The 17,211-nt window shown below is 43.4% G+C and overlaps 2 protein-coding genes across 2 annotated transcripts; both read left to right on the top strand.

The window, feature by feature from the left end:
• The first annotated feature begins 343 nt into the window (after nt 1–343).
• LOC136434450 (uncharacterized) lies at nt 344–11,614 on the top strand. The gene is made up of 12 exons (XM_066427252.1): nt 344–545; nt 3,671–3,770; nt 5,691–6,104; nt 7,473–7,865; nt 8,477–8,599; nt 8,737–8,859; nt 9,001–9,123; nt 9,260–9,382; nt 9,736–9,911; nt 10,267–10,448; nt 10,579–11,353; nt 11,462–11,614. The coding sequence occupies exons 2-12, from the start codon at nt 3,689–3,691 to the stop codon at nt 11,612–11,614; spliced, it is 2,667 nt and encodes an 888-aa protein (XP_066283349.1). The 5' UTR covers nt 344–545; nt 3,671–3,688.
• A 380-nt stretch (nt 11,615–11,994) lies between these two features.
• LOC136434454 (ZP domain-containing protein-like) lies at nt 11,995–15,435 on the top strand. Its single transcript, XM_066427255.1, has 6 exons — nt 11,995–12,024; nt 12,359–12,498; nt 13,007–13,103; nt 13,521–13,704; nt 14,285–14,422; nt 14,711–15,435. Exons 1-6 carry the CDS (start codon nt 11,995–11,997, stop codon nt 14,800–14,802), a joined length of 681 nt encoding a protein of 226 aa, XP_066283352.1. The 3' UTR covers nt 14,803–15,435.
• The last annotated feature ends 1,776 nt before the right edge of the window (nt 15,436–17,211 follow it).

Genomic DNA, 17,211 nt, shown 5'->3' on the forward strand with positions numbered 1-17,211 from the left:
GGGGTTCTTTATGCTCATTCTTATCAATATAGTTACGCTGGCTGAAGTCTGGTCCTGAGCGCTTTTCGGAAACAGGTGGACAGACGAGGATACATCAACACCGACATCACCACGCTTTCTACGGAGATTGTTTTGAAAACATTCTGGCAGCGAACACCAAAATCGTGTATCATTCTCAATAACAAACACTATATGAGAGAATACCAATGGCGCCAGTATAATATTGTTCCGGTCGGGCGTCCCGCACTTCGCTGGCTGAAGCCCGGTCGGAAACAGGTGAACAGACGAAGATACGTCAACACCGACATCACCACGGAAATTGTTTTACAAACTTTACCTCACTGATCACGACAAACGTGTACTTGAAAACACTATATATTAGGGAGTGCCAACGATACCAGCTCAATATAGTTACGGTCCGGTGCCCCGAACTTCGCTGGCTAGAGCCCGGTCTTGAGCGTTTTTCGGAAACAGGTGAACAGACCAAGATAAGTCAATCCCAAGATCACCTCGTCTTGCACGGAAACCGACCTGCAGACTCCAAGGTAAGATCTTTACCCTGTCTTGAGATTTTAAGTTCTCATGAGTTCATTATTAGCTTTTTGAAAGTTCATCTGTACCGGCAGAGATCATTCTGAAGCAATGTTGTCTTGTTGAACTGTAATTTCCAACACAACAATTGGACTTCCTCACACACACACACACACACACACACACACACACACACACACACACACACACACACACACACACACACACACACACACACACACACACACACACACACACACACACACACACGCGCGCGCGCGCGCGCACACACACACACAGACACACACATACATACATACACACACACCTAGACTTAAACATAGAAGCGGCCTATTGCTCTTTCATTTACTGGTGTTGGACAGTCGGGGTAAGTCCAAATTTTGGGATTACAGTTTAATTCCAGGCATTTTTTCTCTTTCATACGTATAGTAACATTTTCTATAAATTTCTGGCTTGTTTTCTTGATTGTCTTTCAGGCCAGGAAAGTTCTGAGTAAAATTTTTGAACAAACGTGTCTTTTAGTCTTTGCTTGACGTCAGCCTGAGCGTATGATGCGTGGCGGTCCCTGTTAAACCAAAAGTACGGAAAACCTGACTCCTCTAGGATTTCATTAACATTGGATAACCAGCATGGAATCTTATATCGATGTAACTCTTGATGTGCTAGAAAAGCTTCGAATACTAGACTACTTCCGGTACTGCTTTAACTTATCTTTTGCACTATGATTACAGTCTAGAATATGCTTAGATCCAAAGAGGGTGACAAGTTTTGCCCTTCTGGCCAGGTTGCTAGTATTCTTCCTTACGCCTAAATATTTCTTCACACAACTTAAGTTGCATTTGTTCAATGGGTGACGTGTCATTTGATTTACTCTTGCATCATACCTCTGCACCATACGCTAATATCGGGACGAAAAAGGCATCAAACAGTTTGCAAAATACTGAAATTGAAGCGTTGCTGAAGAGTTGCTTTAATGGTCAGAGATCCTACAGCCTTCTTTTGTGGTGTTTTATCGCTGTTGTGGAGTTGTATCCTGTTGCGAAGACCATTCCTAGATAGCAGGACGAGCATAGTTCTATGTCTTTGTTAATTGAATAAATGGTAGTTGAGATTTGAAAGCACGTGACCCTTTCTGTTAAATGAAATGCCTTTTGATAGGTTTTAAATAGACGGCCTTCATGCCAGTAGAATACCTTCGATGAAGCAGCGAAGAGTTTTCTGGACTGTGTATATTTGAAAAGGTTTTTAGGACAAATATGGCAATCATAATTTGATCACATGGATGCCATCCGCGCGCGCATCAATGTTCGTCCGTTTCCAAAAAAAAATCGTACAAAGCAGACGCAAAAGGAGAAAACAAAAGGATCAGAAAACGGATACTAATGTCGTAGAATTAATACCAAAGTCAACTCAAAAACAAAGAAGAAGATGTGAAATAACAAAAATGAAGAATCGATTTTTCGGTATACCATGCTCTGTCTGTTAAGTAATTTGTTCAGCCTGATGACTTATATTTCATAATGAAGGCACCCTTTTTGACATCCATATAATCAAATCAACCTGTCCTTTATTATCTGACGTTCTGTATTTCTTCCGGAATCCAACTTGGTTTGACTTTAAAATTTTGTTGATTCGGGGAAAGAAGCGATTTCCAAGACAGCTGGAAATAGAAATCCCGCGATAGTCGTTGTTGCCATCTTTTCTCCCTGATTTAGATGAGGGCGCTTCTTAGCTATCTGGCCAGGTTTGGGAGAAATTCCACTCGAGAAGGTGCGATGAAGAAATTCAAAGAGAGAACTTCATAGTAAGCTATGTCTTGTTTTTAACATCTCGTTACCTATCATGTCTTCGTCGCTTGCCTTTTTGTTTTGAAGGGCTCTTATCAAGCTACTCATTTATTTCTGGCGCCGTGATTGGGTAATCTATCGGCTAATTGATCTGTGTTGCGTTCCTGTAATAACTATTTCATGTTCCTGTTACTTTCCTTGTACTCAGTTCATCACAGTGTCACACCTATCTGTATTCCAGTTCATCAAAAAACTCACACGTAGTTGACAATGATCGCACCACATTAACTACCTGATTACAGCTTGCGGCAAATGATTATAGTTACTGCAAACCAATATAAACCTACAGTTCTTATTTTATCCACTCTTTTATTTATTCTATTTATTTTGATTTACCACATTTTGTGGAAGGATTGACATAACAGGTGAACTATCACCTTTTCAAGATGTCATCCCAGACCGGACTGTAAGATTTGGACCATCGCACACCGGGGCATGCCCCTACTCTTTTTCGAAAGGTGTGGTGGGTTCTTTAACGTGCACGGGGTGTTGCTCTCCGCAAACACGGGACCTCCATTTAACGTCCTATCCGAGGGACGTCTCTAACCCTAGATGAGCTAGGTACTCATTTACACCTGAGTGAAGTGAGGAAAGTCGTGTTAAGTGCCTTTCCCAAGGGCACAACGTCGGGGCGCAAGTTCGGACATGTCTCTGGGCGCACCTGGGATTAGATCCCGGGACCCATTGTTTGACAGCCGCGTGCTCTACAGTTGCGCCACACGACTCCACTATTCTCTTACACTATTGTGCAGAAAAGGATAGGGTGGCAAAAATTGTGACGGTTTTCATGCAAGATATACATATGTGACAAAGTCCGTACAAGTCATTACATGTTAGACCACCATTTCATCCTCATAACTATGTAATGGTTGCGTGGTTAGCTTTTTTTAAATCAGCATTTCTTGTTTCGGGAGTTTTGCGATGATAGATAACTGAATCAAACCTAGCAAAACAATAAACCATCCCTTTTTGCTATGTATCAATATCGTAGATTATCACTTAATATGCTATACGTGTTATATTTTATCTCTTGTCTATGTGCTGATACCATGATATCGCAATTTGAATAACCAATCGTATAATTCTCCCATAACGCCGTTTAGTTTGCATTTCTGAAGGTATTACTGATATTGTATCTAGGATATATCCCTTAATACCCCGCTTTTTTTTAGATCCCGGATATATGTAACCCTGCGGATTTAGGTGAAGTATCGTTATCAAGAACTTATAAAAGAATAGTATAGAATCCCTAACTGATGATTTGTGTTTAGGTGGTGTATGCTGACACGATGTCGGGCCCGCGTGCATCAGGCTTTTGGAGGAGGATGGTCCTGGTGCTGATAGCCACCACTGCAACTGCGACTGGTCAAGGTAAAGTTTTATGGCATGTTTCTAATTCCTTAGAGTTGATTAATGAAACTTCATAAAGTGGACTGGTATGGACCTTCCTTTACCTCATTGATGCTCCATACGCCTCCTAAAGGGGAACATGCCCTGACGTTCGGAACGAAGATATCTACGGAATATGCCTTTATCTCTATTTTGTGAATGCCTGATGTTGTCATTGCGGTTTGTCACTGTTTTAGTTGTTTTCAACTTTTTATTTGAAGCCAGCTGTATTGATTTTACAACACCTGAACCTTATTGTTTGTTGATGATGCGATCACATTTATACTGTAAATCAGCCTTATCGCATCAGTCGTTATCTTATACTCAGTGTATTTTTGCAATTTTTGAGAGTGGCCTTAGGCAGTCCGGTGTGCCTTTCCGGTTCCCAGGTCATGGTGATTCTGGTCGTTCTGTATGTATTTCTCAGGTATGTCATATGATTTTATAATCCTCTACAGTATGTCTCTGTGCAAGGAATCAAATGCTTTACGAAAGTCAATAAAGTTGATGACAAGTGATGCTCTGAACTCAAGGGACTGTTCAATTATGTTGCGAAGGGCAAAGATCTGTTCGATAGTCAATCTTCCTTTCCTAAAACCGGCTTGCTCTTCCCTGAAAACTGTATCAACCTACTTCCGAAAATAATTTCATCAGGTTGGTAGAACAAAGGATATTTGGAGTTTCTTTTATCACAACCAGGTAATCTCTGAGATCTCTGAGATTACCTAGTTGTGATAAAAGAAACTCCAAATATCCTGTATCAACCTCGTCTTTGAGTCTTAACCTGGTACGGATAGTAGGGTCACCCCTCTCCAATTGTTGCAGTTGCTAGGGTCTCCTTTTTTTGCAAGTTTAACTATGAGACCATGTCTCCAGTCATCTGGGACCGTTTCAGTCATCCAAATTCTATTGAAGAAGTGTGTTAGTTCACTTAGAAGTCTTTCACCTTTTTTGAGTAACTCTGCAGCTATGTTATCAGTCCCTGCTGCCTTGTTGTTTTTGCCGACGCCTCAGGGGCGGAGGCATTCATAACTGTTACAGTATTACGATCGCTTTGAAAGAATTTGAGAAATTGCACGAATGCATTCCCCAGGGAATTAGTTTTGAGGTAGCCATCGGCCATAGGTGACTGGTCTACTTCAATGCTGTTTATCATGTCACTGTCCTCAATTTCTAACAGATCTTCTGGTATTGGCTGATTTAAAACCTCTCGGAAATGCTCGACCCATCTGGCATCTTGTTCCTCATCTGATGTCAGGACTGTACCATCTTTGCTTTTTATGGGCACCCCTGTGGTTTCTTTGCTTTTAGAGTTGGTAATGTCTTTTACAATGCGATAAAGAGTGCGCGAGTCGTTCCTGTCTGCTGCTTGAGATTTGAGATTTGATTACGTTTTTCATCACGCTATATGTCCTCGTTTCCTTTTCCTATCGTATGTCCAGCAGGCTACGTAATTGCCTCCATCAAAATCCATTTCACAGCGTTCTCTCAGGTTTATTAATAAACCGTAACTTGTATTGTTTGTATCCACAGATGACGATGAATGTTGAAGTAATTGTAAAATCCATTCCAATGATAAAGGATTGCAATTTTGATTGATCAATAAGGTTTGATTTTGAGTTGGAGTTTGAATACGTTATTTGATGAAATTCTGATACAATCACACTTTGATCGAACTGACAGTCCAGTAAAGAGCTACTTACTTTATTGTAAATTCCAGTAAAGAGCTACTTACTTTATTGTAAATTCCAGTAAAGAGCTACTTACTTTATAATGAATCTAGCCTTTTCGTTTACATACAATGGCTATGCTGAAATAAAGATTACTTTTTATAGGAGTACTTCAGTTTACATGGTCTTTGTAATAACTACATTTGCATAGAATCTTTATTTTCCCCCACAGCTTGCTCCAGTGGCTACCAGATGCATAACGGCATCTGCTACAAGGCCTTCAACACCCGAAAGAACTTTCTCGACGCGTCTTCGACATGTGTAGCTGACCGTGGGACCCTAGCTATGCCGAAGGACGCCGGTACTAACGCCTTCCTGATCGACCTGAAAAACAGAGTGGACACCGACGCTATCTTCCGTTTGGGGCTGACTGATCGCCGCCAGGAGGGAGATTGGGTGTGGGACGATAACGTTACTCTGGGCAGCTTCAGGGCATGGGGTCCAGGACAGCCGGACAACGCTGGGGGTGATGAGGACTGCGCAGAGTTCTTCTCCGCGAGTCGCGAGTCCAGTAAAAGGAACGCCTGGAACGATGGATCATGTACCAAAGCTGACAGGAAGTTCATCTGTCAAGTCACTACATCAGGTCAGGTTCATAATATTGACGTTTGCGTACATGGCATCATTTCCGTGCCCATAAAACGAACCTGAGAATAACAAAGATATGTTACGATATACGTATTTTTACGATTTTACGGTGCGATTTTAGATACGTTGTTTTGACACGTTAATGATGCCATAGGATAGAGGCTAGGAAACACTGCATGATGGGAAGGCAGGTGGGTGGGGGAGGTTAGCAAACACTGCATTATGGGAAGGCAGGTAGTTGGGGGTAAGGAAACACTGCATGATGGGAAGGCAGGTGGTTGGGGGTTAGGAAACATTGCATGATGGGATATGGTACCATTTCCGTGTCAAAAAATTGATGTCGAAAAAGGTATACCTTTAATGAACGAAAAAGCGTCTACCACTTCAGCGTTTAAACGTCTTATTGAGTACACGACAGGGTCCTAACATGGAACCTTTTAACTACCTTACAATACCGCAGTCAAAAATGGCCTTCATGCTGTAATAGGGACGGTTTCAATAGCGTGCTTCGATTTCCTTCAATATCGCATATCATAGAAACGATGACCTAAATATGTATATTGCGAAAACGTGACGTTATTTCGTTACCATACGGTAGCGACGTATATAGCATCCTTATAGAATCTCCTCATATGCCCCACGTGCAAGCTGAGCATCGTTACCATACGTGTCATACGTTGTGTTTTCCCCATCGCAAATGTCCCACTTGAAACCAAAGCATCATTCTCCTCGCGTAAACGTGCCACCCTTATTTCCATGGTGGTCATGTCCCGCTTGAAAGCACTTGTCACATACGGTACTTTGAAGCACTGGTACTAAGTTAAACGCCACGTGTTTTATGTCACACGTGACGTGAATTAAGCAAAGGGACGTTTACGATTTTGCAACGATGGCGTGCTATGGCATAACGTTTGTGTCAAAATATCGTATTCAAGAAGTACTTTAAAATAGTAAGTGTTTTTATTATTTCAAGGCACTTTTAAATACGATGTTTTGACACGGAAATGATGTCATAGACATCCAGGTAATAACATACGCCAAATAGCCGTTACTATCATGGCCTCATGTAATCTATATGTAAATGCTTCAACAGCATTCTTTACTAAGATGAGACTTTGATACTGTGAACGACTTATTTTGTCTAGTTCTGTGTCTTCGTATCTATGAATAGAGATCATTTTCATGGGTTTGCCTGATATTTGGCATGTCAGATCGGTAGTTAAAGATGGTAGCAAACCCCTTTGCCACACCGCAAACACCATTATCGCTTCCCTGGACTCTTGTCTCGGTCTGCGACAACGTCTTCTTTAATTGGCACACGAGTCATGTATGGTTACATTTTCATTAATCTGCCTTTTTTTTTCAGAAGATTGCCCAATAGCAGACTACGTCCGTTTTAACGGAGTTTGCTACAAGAGCTTTACGGAACCGAGATCGCGCGAGGAGTCCAGGCAGGCGTGTGCGTCGGACGGCGGGATTTTAGCCATGCCGAGGGACAGTGCCATCAACACTTTTCTAGCTAGTCTAGCAGAAGTAGTAAGGGGGCGCTGGCTCGGGCTAACGGACTCCAACAGCGATGGGCAGTGGGAATTCGAGGACGGCCAAACCCTGACGTCATCCGACTTTTCTAACTGGCTCTCCGGCGAGCCGGCACCAGATAACGGTCGCGGCGGCTGTGTCGGATTCTGGGAGGCTGGATCCAAATGGGATGAAAAAGACTGCAGCAAACTGAGGGGATTCATCTGTCAGCTTCATGAAGGTATGCGTTTTGATCACCCCATTACTAGTAATGGGATAAGTATATAATTCTGAAACCTAATGTTTTGCATACTATCGACTCGAATGAGGTTTGCAGGGTGAACAGATTTCTTTTGTTTTTGATTTATGTGAACACTAATATCATTTTGAGGTGAACAAATATCACGCATTATATTTCTGTACACGACGCAGCGGTTCAATTTGTGGATTTCCAGCACCCACGAACGTTAGCTACTAGTATCCCATAGGCAACAATGTCCAAGAGTAGAGCAACAGTGTCAACTTAATGTCAACACCATAACACTCGAAGCAGTACAGTGGATCAGAACCATTGGTGGGTTCATTTTGCCACGTACACAAACGGATCCGAAAACAAAGCCTTCTTGCTGAAGCTGAACTGAGCACTGAAACAAAACAAGAGTTCGGAGACCTCATATCATATTCTTATTATGGAAATGAGTTCCGCATTTGCATCATCTCTGTTTGGGCATTTACACTTTTGATTATCATTACTTTGCACAGCCTGAAACAGGTGACAGTCAATTTCACAACACAAAGACTCACAATTTAATTCATCAACGGTAACTATATTGTATCCACACACACATGCAGATATTGACGAATGTGCAGACGGCACGGACAACTGCCACGATAACGCCACCTGCACCAACACAGCCGGCTCCTTCACCTGTGCCTGTAACAGCGGCTACAGCGGGGATGGAGTCACCTGTACTGGTAAGAACAACGAATTCAATTACTGATCAGTAACTGTTACAGTGAAGGCATTACCTGCATTGATTTCCATTTTACCACATGTACAAAACCGAATTGGTCTGTTCACCGCCGGTGCCTTATGTTGTTTGTATCCACAGATATCAATGAATGTACAGATGGCACGGACGACTGCCACAGCCAGGCCACCTGCACTAACACAGTCGGCTCCTTCACCTGTGCCTGTAACAGCGGCTACAGCGGGGATGGATTTAACTGTACTGGTAAGAACAACGAATTTGGTTGTACATCGTTATGTAATTGTTGCAGGTTATGACTTGCCCCCATTGAAATCCATTTCACAGCATTCACAAAGTCTCTTAGGTTTATTGATGAATCGTAACTTGTATTGTTTGTATCCACAGATGACGACGAATGTGCAGATGGTAGCCACAACTGCCATGCTGACGCCACCTGCACTAACACAGCCGGCTCCTTCACCTGTGCCTGTAACAGCGGCTACAGCGGGGATGGAGTCACCTGTACTGGTGAGAACAACGAATTTGATTACTTATCAGTACTGTTACAGTGAAGGCATTACCTGTATTGATTTCCATTTTACCACATGTACAAAATATAATTGGTTTATTCACCACCGGTGCCTTATGTTGTTTGTATCCACAGATGACGACGAATGTACACGTGGCACGGACAACTGCCACAGCCAGGCCACCTGTACTAACACAGTCGGCTCCTTCACCTGTGCCTGTACCAGCGGCTACAGCGGGAATGGACTCACCTGTACTGGTAAGAACATGAAGTTAATTATACATGCCGGTGTGGTCTGTAGACCAGGTACGTCGATTTGGCAGTTTACTCAGTTTTCTGTCAACGGAACATTTGTCCAGCAATAAAAAGACTGGAAAAAAGTGAGATAACAGAGACCATTAGTATCTTTACATGTTACATGCAACAAGACCGATAACGCTTAACAGTACCCGTAATAAAAAAAAAATGCCGTCCTTCTCCCCAGTCCAATATAGAAAATAAGGACAGAGAAATTCTTGATTTAGATAGTAATATTCTGATACCTTATTTCAAGAAGACTGTTATTATACCCTAATGACAGGAGTTGACTAAGATTTAATGACCCTCCCCAGTCCAGGGCGACCTGTCCTGTAACTCCACCGCCATGTCGGTCAGCTTCCGCCGGGATGATCTAGGCCGCCATGACGAGTCCAGCATGCACCTGCGCGACCCAGCATGCACTGCGGGGATCAACGCAACTCATGTGACCTTCAGCACTGCCCTTGACAAATGTGGGACAAAGGCGGCGGTGAGTTTTATCTTGGAACGTCATAATTACATCGCCTTTGTGCAACAAAGAAATGATATCAAACTCTCAACTCACAGAGGTAGTAGCTGTAGTAATAAGTGGTTTATAAAATCAACGTTGCAGCACTGAGTTCCGGAATAGCACCCAGCCCGAGGAGGAGTAAAAGGTTATGAGAAACTTGACAAGTTGTTAGGGGAAAGAGAGCGATAGATGATTTGTTGCTCTACAAAAAAACAGTTCTCCATTACCTTATTCCCTAAAAATCGCAGAAACTGCTGCATGTCCAGCATCAGGCGATGGAACATCGATAATGATGAAATAGATACATGTATAAGCGTCATGACTGTTTCCACAGGAAAACGGCACAACCAACAAGATCGTCTACACCAATGACGTCTTCGCACCCCTGCTGCAAAGTTCCCCGGATGGAGGTGACGTCGTCACCAGGACTACCGTGGACCGTTGGACGTTCAGCTGTCATTACGTCAGAGATGACTCCGTATCTGTCGGCGCCCTGTTTCCGGTACCGGCCCCAAGGTGGGTTAGGTCAGGCTTAGTAATCATGTTCGCCTTTTTGTAGGGCCAAAAATATAGCTACTTGGAAATTGACTTTGTCTCCGTTGCTCCCTTCAGAATGGCTGACACTCCGCTTCGTTCCTCCCTCTAGCGTGGTGGTCCTTCACGGGGACGGCGCCTTCACCTTGAGTATGAACCTGTACCGGTCAGACGGCTTCTCCCGGCCTTACGTACAGGCGGACTTCCCCGTGGAGGTATGTATGAACCTGTACGCACAGTCGGACTTCCCTGTGGAGGTATGCATGAACCTGTACGCACAGTCAGACTTCCCTGTGGAGGTATGTATGAACCTGTACGCACAGTCGGACTTCCCTGTGGAGGTATGTATGAATCTGTACGCACAGTCGGACTTCCCTGTGGAGGTATGTATGACCATGTACGCACAGTCGGACTTCCCTGTGGAGGTATGTATGAACCTGTACGCACAGTCGGACTTCCCTGTGGAGGTATGTATGAACCTGTACGCACAGTCGGACTTCCCTGTGGAGGTATGTATGAACCTGTACACACAGTCGGACTTCCCTGTGGAGGTATGTATGAACCTGTACGCACAGTCGGACTTCCCTGTGGAGGTATGTATGAACCCGTACGCACAGTCGGACTTCCCTGTGAAGGTATGTATGGACCTGTACGCACAGTCGGGCTTCCCCGTGGAGGTATGTATGAACCTGTACGCACAGGCGGACTTCCCTGTGGAGGTATGTATGAACCCGTACACACAGTCGGACTTCCCTGTGGAGGTTTGTATGAACCCGTACACACAGTCGGACTTCCCTGTGGAGGTATGTATGAACATGTACGTACAGTCGGACTTCCCTGTGGAGGTATGTATGAACATGTACGCACAGTCGGACTTCCCTGTGGAGGTATGTATGAACCTGTACGCACAGTCGGACTTCCCTGTGGAGGTATGTATGAACCTGTACGCACAGTCGGACTTCCCTGTGGAGGTATGTATGAACCTGTACGCACAGTCGGACTTCCCTGTGGAGGTATGTATGAACCTGTACGCACAGTCGGACTTCCCTGTGGAGGTATGTATGAACCCGTACGCACAGCCGGACTTCCCCGTGGAGGTATGTATGAACCTGTACGTACAGTCGGACTTCCCCGTGGAGGTATTATGAACCCGTACGCACAGTCGGACTACCCTGTGGAGGTATGTATGAACCTGTACGCACAGTCGCACTTCCCTGTGGAGGTATGTATGAACCCGTACGCACAGTCGGACTTCCCCGTGGAGGTATGTATGAACCTGTACGTACAGTCGGACTTCCCCGTGGAGGTATGTATGAACCCGTACGTACAGTCGGACTTCCCCGTGGAGGTATGTATGAACCTGTACGCACAGTCGGACTTCCCTGTGGAGGTATGTATGAACCCGTACGCACAGTCGGACTTCCCCGTGGAGGTATGTATGAACCTGTATGTACAGTCGGACTTCCCCGTGGAGGTATGTATGAACCTGTACGCGCAGTCGGACTTCCCTGTGGAGGTATGAATGAACATGTACGCACAGTCGGACTTCCCTGTGGAGGTATGTATGAACCCGTACGCACGTGTGGAGGTATGGGCATCAGAATTACTTACTGGTTTGATTGAGTTGCATTTCGAGTTTCGGGATTCGCAAACATATATATATTACACAAATCAGGGACGATTTCCTTGATCATGCAGAAAAAGAAACTATAGTATTGACAGTTCTTGGTTTTCCAATAACTCTATAAAACTGTTTTGCCCAAGGTGCTTTGTTCCTGGAACAATATGACAATTGAGACATTCCCAGTGTTCAAAAAAAATCAACCAAGAATAGAAACATTTTCTTGTTCTTTTCTGTTAACCAAACGATGTGATGCTTTCCCCGTCCGCAGGTGGCGTTGAACGATGACGTGTACTTCGGCCTCTCGGTGGAGGCGGCCGTCTCCGGTTTGGTCCTGTTTGTGGAAAACTGCAAAGCGACGCCGTCTTCCACCCCTGGCGACTCTACGGAGTACTACATCATACAGGACGGGTACGGAGACTTCCTATACTTATCATTTTTTTTACTGTCAAGCGCCACCTACATCTGCTAATCATAGCGGCGAGAAGCAGTACTCCAGTCAGAAGCTCCTAAGAAGGTGTCTGACAGACACCAAAACGTTAGCAGATGACGATTTACCTGTTGTGTAAAAATATCCAATATCCTTCTTACCTTTACTATTCTTAAGTCGAGCCCAGGATCGAACCAAGCTTGAAGGCGCTCTCCAATGGCACTTCACCCTATCTTCCATCAGGGACTGGAGTACGAAGATAGCGGATCAATTAAAGTCATCTTTAAAGAAAAGACTGAATGAATAAGGCTCTTGTGAAATTGCATGAAAAAACACATCATATGAGCCTGACATAGTATACGTTTTTCCAAGTGATTTGTAGTCAATAGCTTTCCCTCATCAAAAACTACTGAACAGCACAGTTGCAGGGCCCAAACTGAAAAAGGCAATGGGAGACTCTTAAACTGTTAATTATTTCCGTCCTTCCAGATGCCACCAGGACGACACTCTTCAGGAGTTCCCAACCGCCTCGGCTACTTCTGCGCGTTACGGCATCTCTGCATTCAAGTTCACCGACGAATCACTGGTACATCTACTTTTATTGTTCTTCCAACTTTGGGTCGTTTGATGTTTTATATGATTGTTATGACTCATTAACGTTATATTTATGCTAGCTCATAGTCACTTTTGTTCTCTATTAGCGTTCCTCATAAGTACCAGTAAGTAGCCTAGATAAGTGGCAGTAAAAGTTAGAAAGTTGCCGGTGAATTCGATAATCTGAAGGGAATCACTTTATCTGGTACAACCCATAGGGAGTAAGTAACGAAGGCTGTTTTGTCCCCGTCAGACGGATGTATTGGCATTTGTAATTACTTTTCATATCGTGAGTCGAAAAGCAGGACGCACTGTCTAGTTTGCACCAGCACTGTGACGTCATTGTGTGTTTGATTCTTGGGGCCCTACGTGTCCCTGCAGTGTGACGTCATGATGTTTGTTTCCCCAGCCGTACGTGTACCTGCACTGTGACGTCATCATTTGCCTGGAAAACACTCCCGGCTCCCGATGTGACGCGGGTTGTGGGAGCTCGCGCAGGCGCAGACTGACCGCAGACGACGGCGTGCAGGAACGCGCCAGCCTGGTGCAGGGGCCCATCGCCCTGGTGCCGGATCCGGATGAGAATGCAGACGGTAAGGACACCAGATATTGTTCCACAATATCTTTCCAAAACTCTAGGTACCACTTTGTTTTTCCACCAAAGATTATCGATGCGATGATTTCAACCAAATTTCACAATATCAATGCAGACCCTGAGTTATGCACTAAAATGTAGCAAAAGTTTTGCACGAACTTTCATGCTAATTCATACGACAAACGTTGTGGAAGTCTTACGGGTTGATAATGCCTTTCTCTTTGCTTAAAAGACAAGCTGATATGTGAGTGCCCTATGTGTCATAACGTTAAGGAACTGGGCTGATCAGCTCATGAAAAAAAACATTTAAAAAACTAAAATATTAAGCAGGACATGTTAACGATTGCACGGCAGTGTACTATTATACGCATATATGTAATAGACTTAATGTATTTGAAATGTTGTTATTTGTTGTTATTATTTTTATGTCTGCCTCTGACATTTGTATTGTCTTTGTCTTGTAAGCAGGGCTAGCCTTTTGCAATAACCACACTCCTTGGGCAGTCCTGGCGATGCGTCCTGAACAGCCAAACCAACAAAAACATAGCAGGACATAATTGTTTGTTTCCGCCCTACAGGTGTCTCGGGCAGCTGGGCCGCGGCAGCGGTAGGTGCCTCAGCTGCAGCAGCTGCAGTAGCTGTCGCCATCATCGCCATAGCAACCGCCAAGCTAGCGTGTCGTGCCAAACACCAGAACCGGATCACAGATGCCGAAGGTCAGAGTTAAAGATCTGTTGGAGTTACTATAACAATCAGACTTAGGCTGCGGATGTAGCAGAAATTCATCCAAAGTCATTCTGAAGAAAGCAACGAAGTCAAAGTCCAAAAAATCATGATCTTTTTAGTTGTACAGCTTTTTATTTGATAAATTTCACTGTTTTTGCCTGTTTTTAGTGTTTGTTACTACAAAAAATGCAACGAAGTCATAGTCTATGCAGCAGTTGTTCTCGCTTGTTGTACTGCGTTTATTCTATCCGTGTTAATTCTATCTGGGGATTTTTCAGGGCACGACAACATGGCCTTTGCTCAGGCAGCAACCGGACCGGCTGAACCTGCAAGCAGCGCCCCCTACCGGAATGGCGAAAGCAGCCGCTGAGCCGTTTAGTGCTGTTTTGAGCAGAACTAGACGAATGAAAGGCTGTGGAAAGATCAGTACAGCAATGAGAAGGATGGGCACATATGTGTGTTTGTGGTCAGTGTGCCTTTTTCTGAGTGACATGGAATACTACGACCTTCGTCAACGATGATGAACATTATGATGAAAGGCCGAGAGTGAATAAAAGTTGTTTGTTTGATTGTTTGCTATTCATAAGTAGCACTAATCGGCCTGCTGGTCGCTTTTTATTGAGGTCATGAGGGAAAGGGTAAGAGTCAAGCATAATGTGTCAGAGATACAGATTGCATGCCTTTGATTGAAGTCCAGTGAGTTTTCAAAGTATTGCTAGCGCAAACATTGCTGATCCTAACATCGAGACTGAGCGACTTTATTTTGAATTTTGCAGTGCATTGTGTGATTTGTTTGTGTGCAATTGTCCTTGGCTTTAAGTTTGTGTAGCGATTATGTATCAACATCTTGAAACTGAGGAGACATCATGAAAATTATTTGAACCCTTACTTTCAACACTTTCCGGCAACGCGTGTTTCGTGTTAGAAGTTAAGTTTAAGAGTTTTTAGAAAATCACTTCAGCCAAAGCATATGAACTTTAAGACTGAGCGACTTTATTTTCAAGTTTGCAGTGAAATGTATGATGTTTTGGTGTAATTGTTCTTGACTGAAGATTGTGTAGCGATTATGTATCTAAATTTTGATACTGAGGAGACATCATGAAAACTATTTGAACCCTTACTTTTAACACCTTCAACCCTTTGTTGTTACAAGTGAACTTTAAGATATGTTTGAGAATTACTTTAGGCAACGCAAATGAACTTTTTTGCGGCCCGAAGAGGCGTGTGGTCGGGAAAGATCTTTAACTTGATTGTATCTGGTATTTTAAAATGCAGGAGATGTTTGTGTAAGAGTTGTTGTTTCGTTTTGTGTGTCTTTTGCTGTAGAGTTCGAGCCTTCCCTTGAAAATATATCTCAGCTACATGAAAGAACAGTTTGAGGAACGTTTTGAAAAACCTTTCTTGACACTTTTTGTCTGTAATAACACTGTTATCAGGCAGGTATGAAATCGGATCGTCTAGAAGGTTTGACGTACGTTACGTTTGTTTTAGCGGTTATACACGATTTTTTGGATTTTCTTGCGCTGATGAATTAGTAAGATTAGCAGGATTTGTCAGAATCGACTTTTGTTTTCTAACAACAGTTTAATTGTTGATTGTGGTAAGTTACTACCCCAAAGTTTGTTTTCATGTGTTATTGCAGAATAAATAGCAGCGAAGCTAAAGTTGTTTTGGGTGATACTTTGTTCTGTCGTCTGACTACCAGATCGCTACAAAGTGTCAAATATGCAATGTATCAAGCGAATTGTCAGCTTTGATGCCTCTTGTTGTCCATATGATTATATTGAATATACGCCTCGCCTCAAACCCACACATGATTTAGCCTGTCATCATCATATCTTGCCGCTCCACATCTGTAGCCTGTATACAAACATTTTAAAGACCTAATCCTCTCGCTAGCATGGCTAGTTGGTGCAACACCCCCGGTAGACTAAGCAGGATTAACTAATTAGGAAAGCCCCGGCAAACGAACTGGGATGGCAATAATATTTCACAAACAAAGTCATCCTTGACAGTGCAATGACTCACGCTGTGATGCACACGGGAAGCTTTTAATGAATGAAGACCTTTATTGTATATGTTTGCCCCACTTGGCTAAGCACAGGTCACATGTTAACAAATATATGCAAACAAGTAGGAAAAGTACATGGTCTGATAAGAGCCGGACTTCTGTAGTACACACAACACCCGACTCTCCTGCACATGGTTCCGTATTACAATCGTCAGTCCGCAATGTGCTGTGCCATGTAGAACCGCACTAGATATTATGATGGTGTTTTGGGAGGATATTCATTCTATGGCACTGAGTATCATTCACAACGTTAACCGAGCAATTTCTATCCCTTGTCGAGGTTTCAGATTCTGTCGAGAAAATTTAAACACATTTCTTCTACCGCCTCGCTGTAAACATCCAACCAACTGTCCATAAAACTTGATGTATGTACGTCATTCTAAGCTAACATTTTTCTTCGACCTGAGGGACCAAACAAAATCAAAATCTCCAGTCTCCTGCAAACATCTCAGACGTCACGGCACGTTCGGGTTACACACAAGATCAACACGTAACATTTTACCAGGTAACAGTACTCCTCAGTGCAAAGTACAAAACATATCAGAGCATATAAGAACGTTTTAAGACGTCTTAGATCTAAACACACAACTCATGTCAACATCATTACACTGCAGACGTTAATGTAAAATCACGCAGTCAAAACGTGATGATAGACAAACCCAATAAAAGAAGGAAAAACACAAAACAACACCAACAAATGTAAAAGTA

This window comes from Branchiostoma lanceolatum, chromosome 5, assembly GCF_035083965.1.
Source record: "Branchiostoma lanceolatum isolate klBraLanc5 chromosome 5, klBraLanc5.hap2, whole genome shotgun sequence".
Taxonomy (NCBI): Eukaryota; Metazoa; Chordata; class Leptocardii; order Amphioxiformes; family Branchiostomatidae; genus Branchiostoma; species Branchiostoma lanceolatum.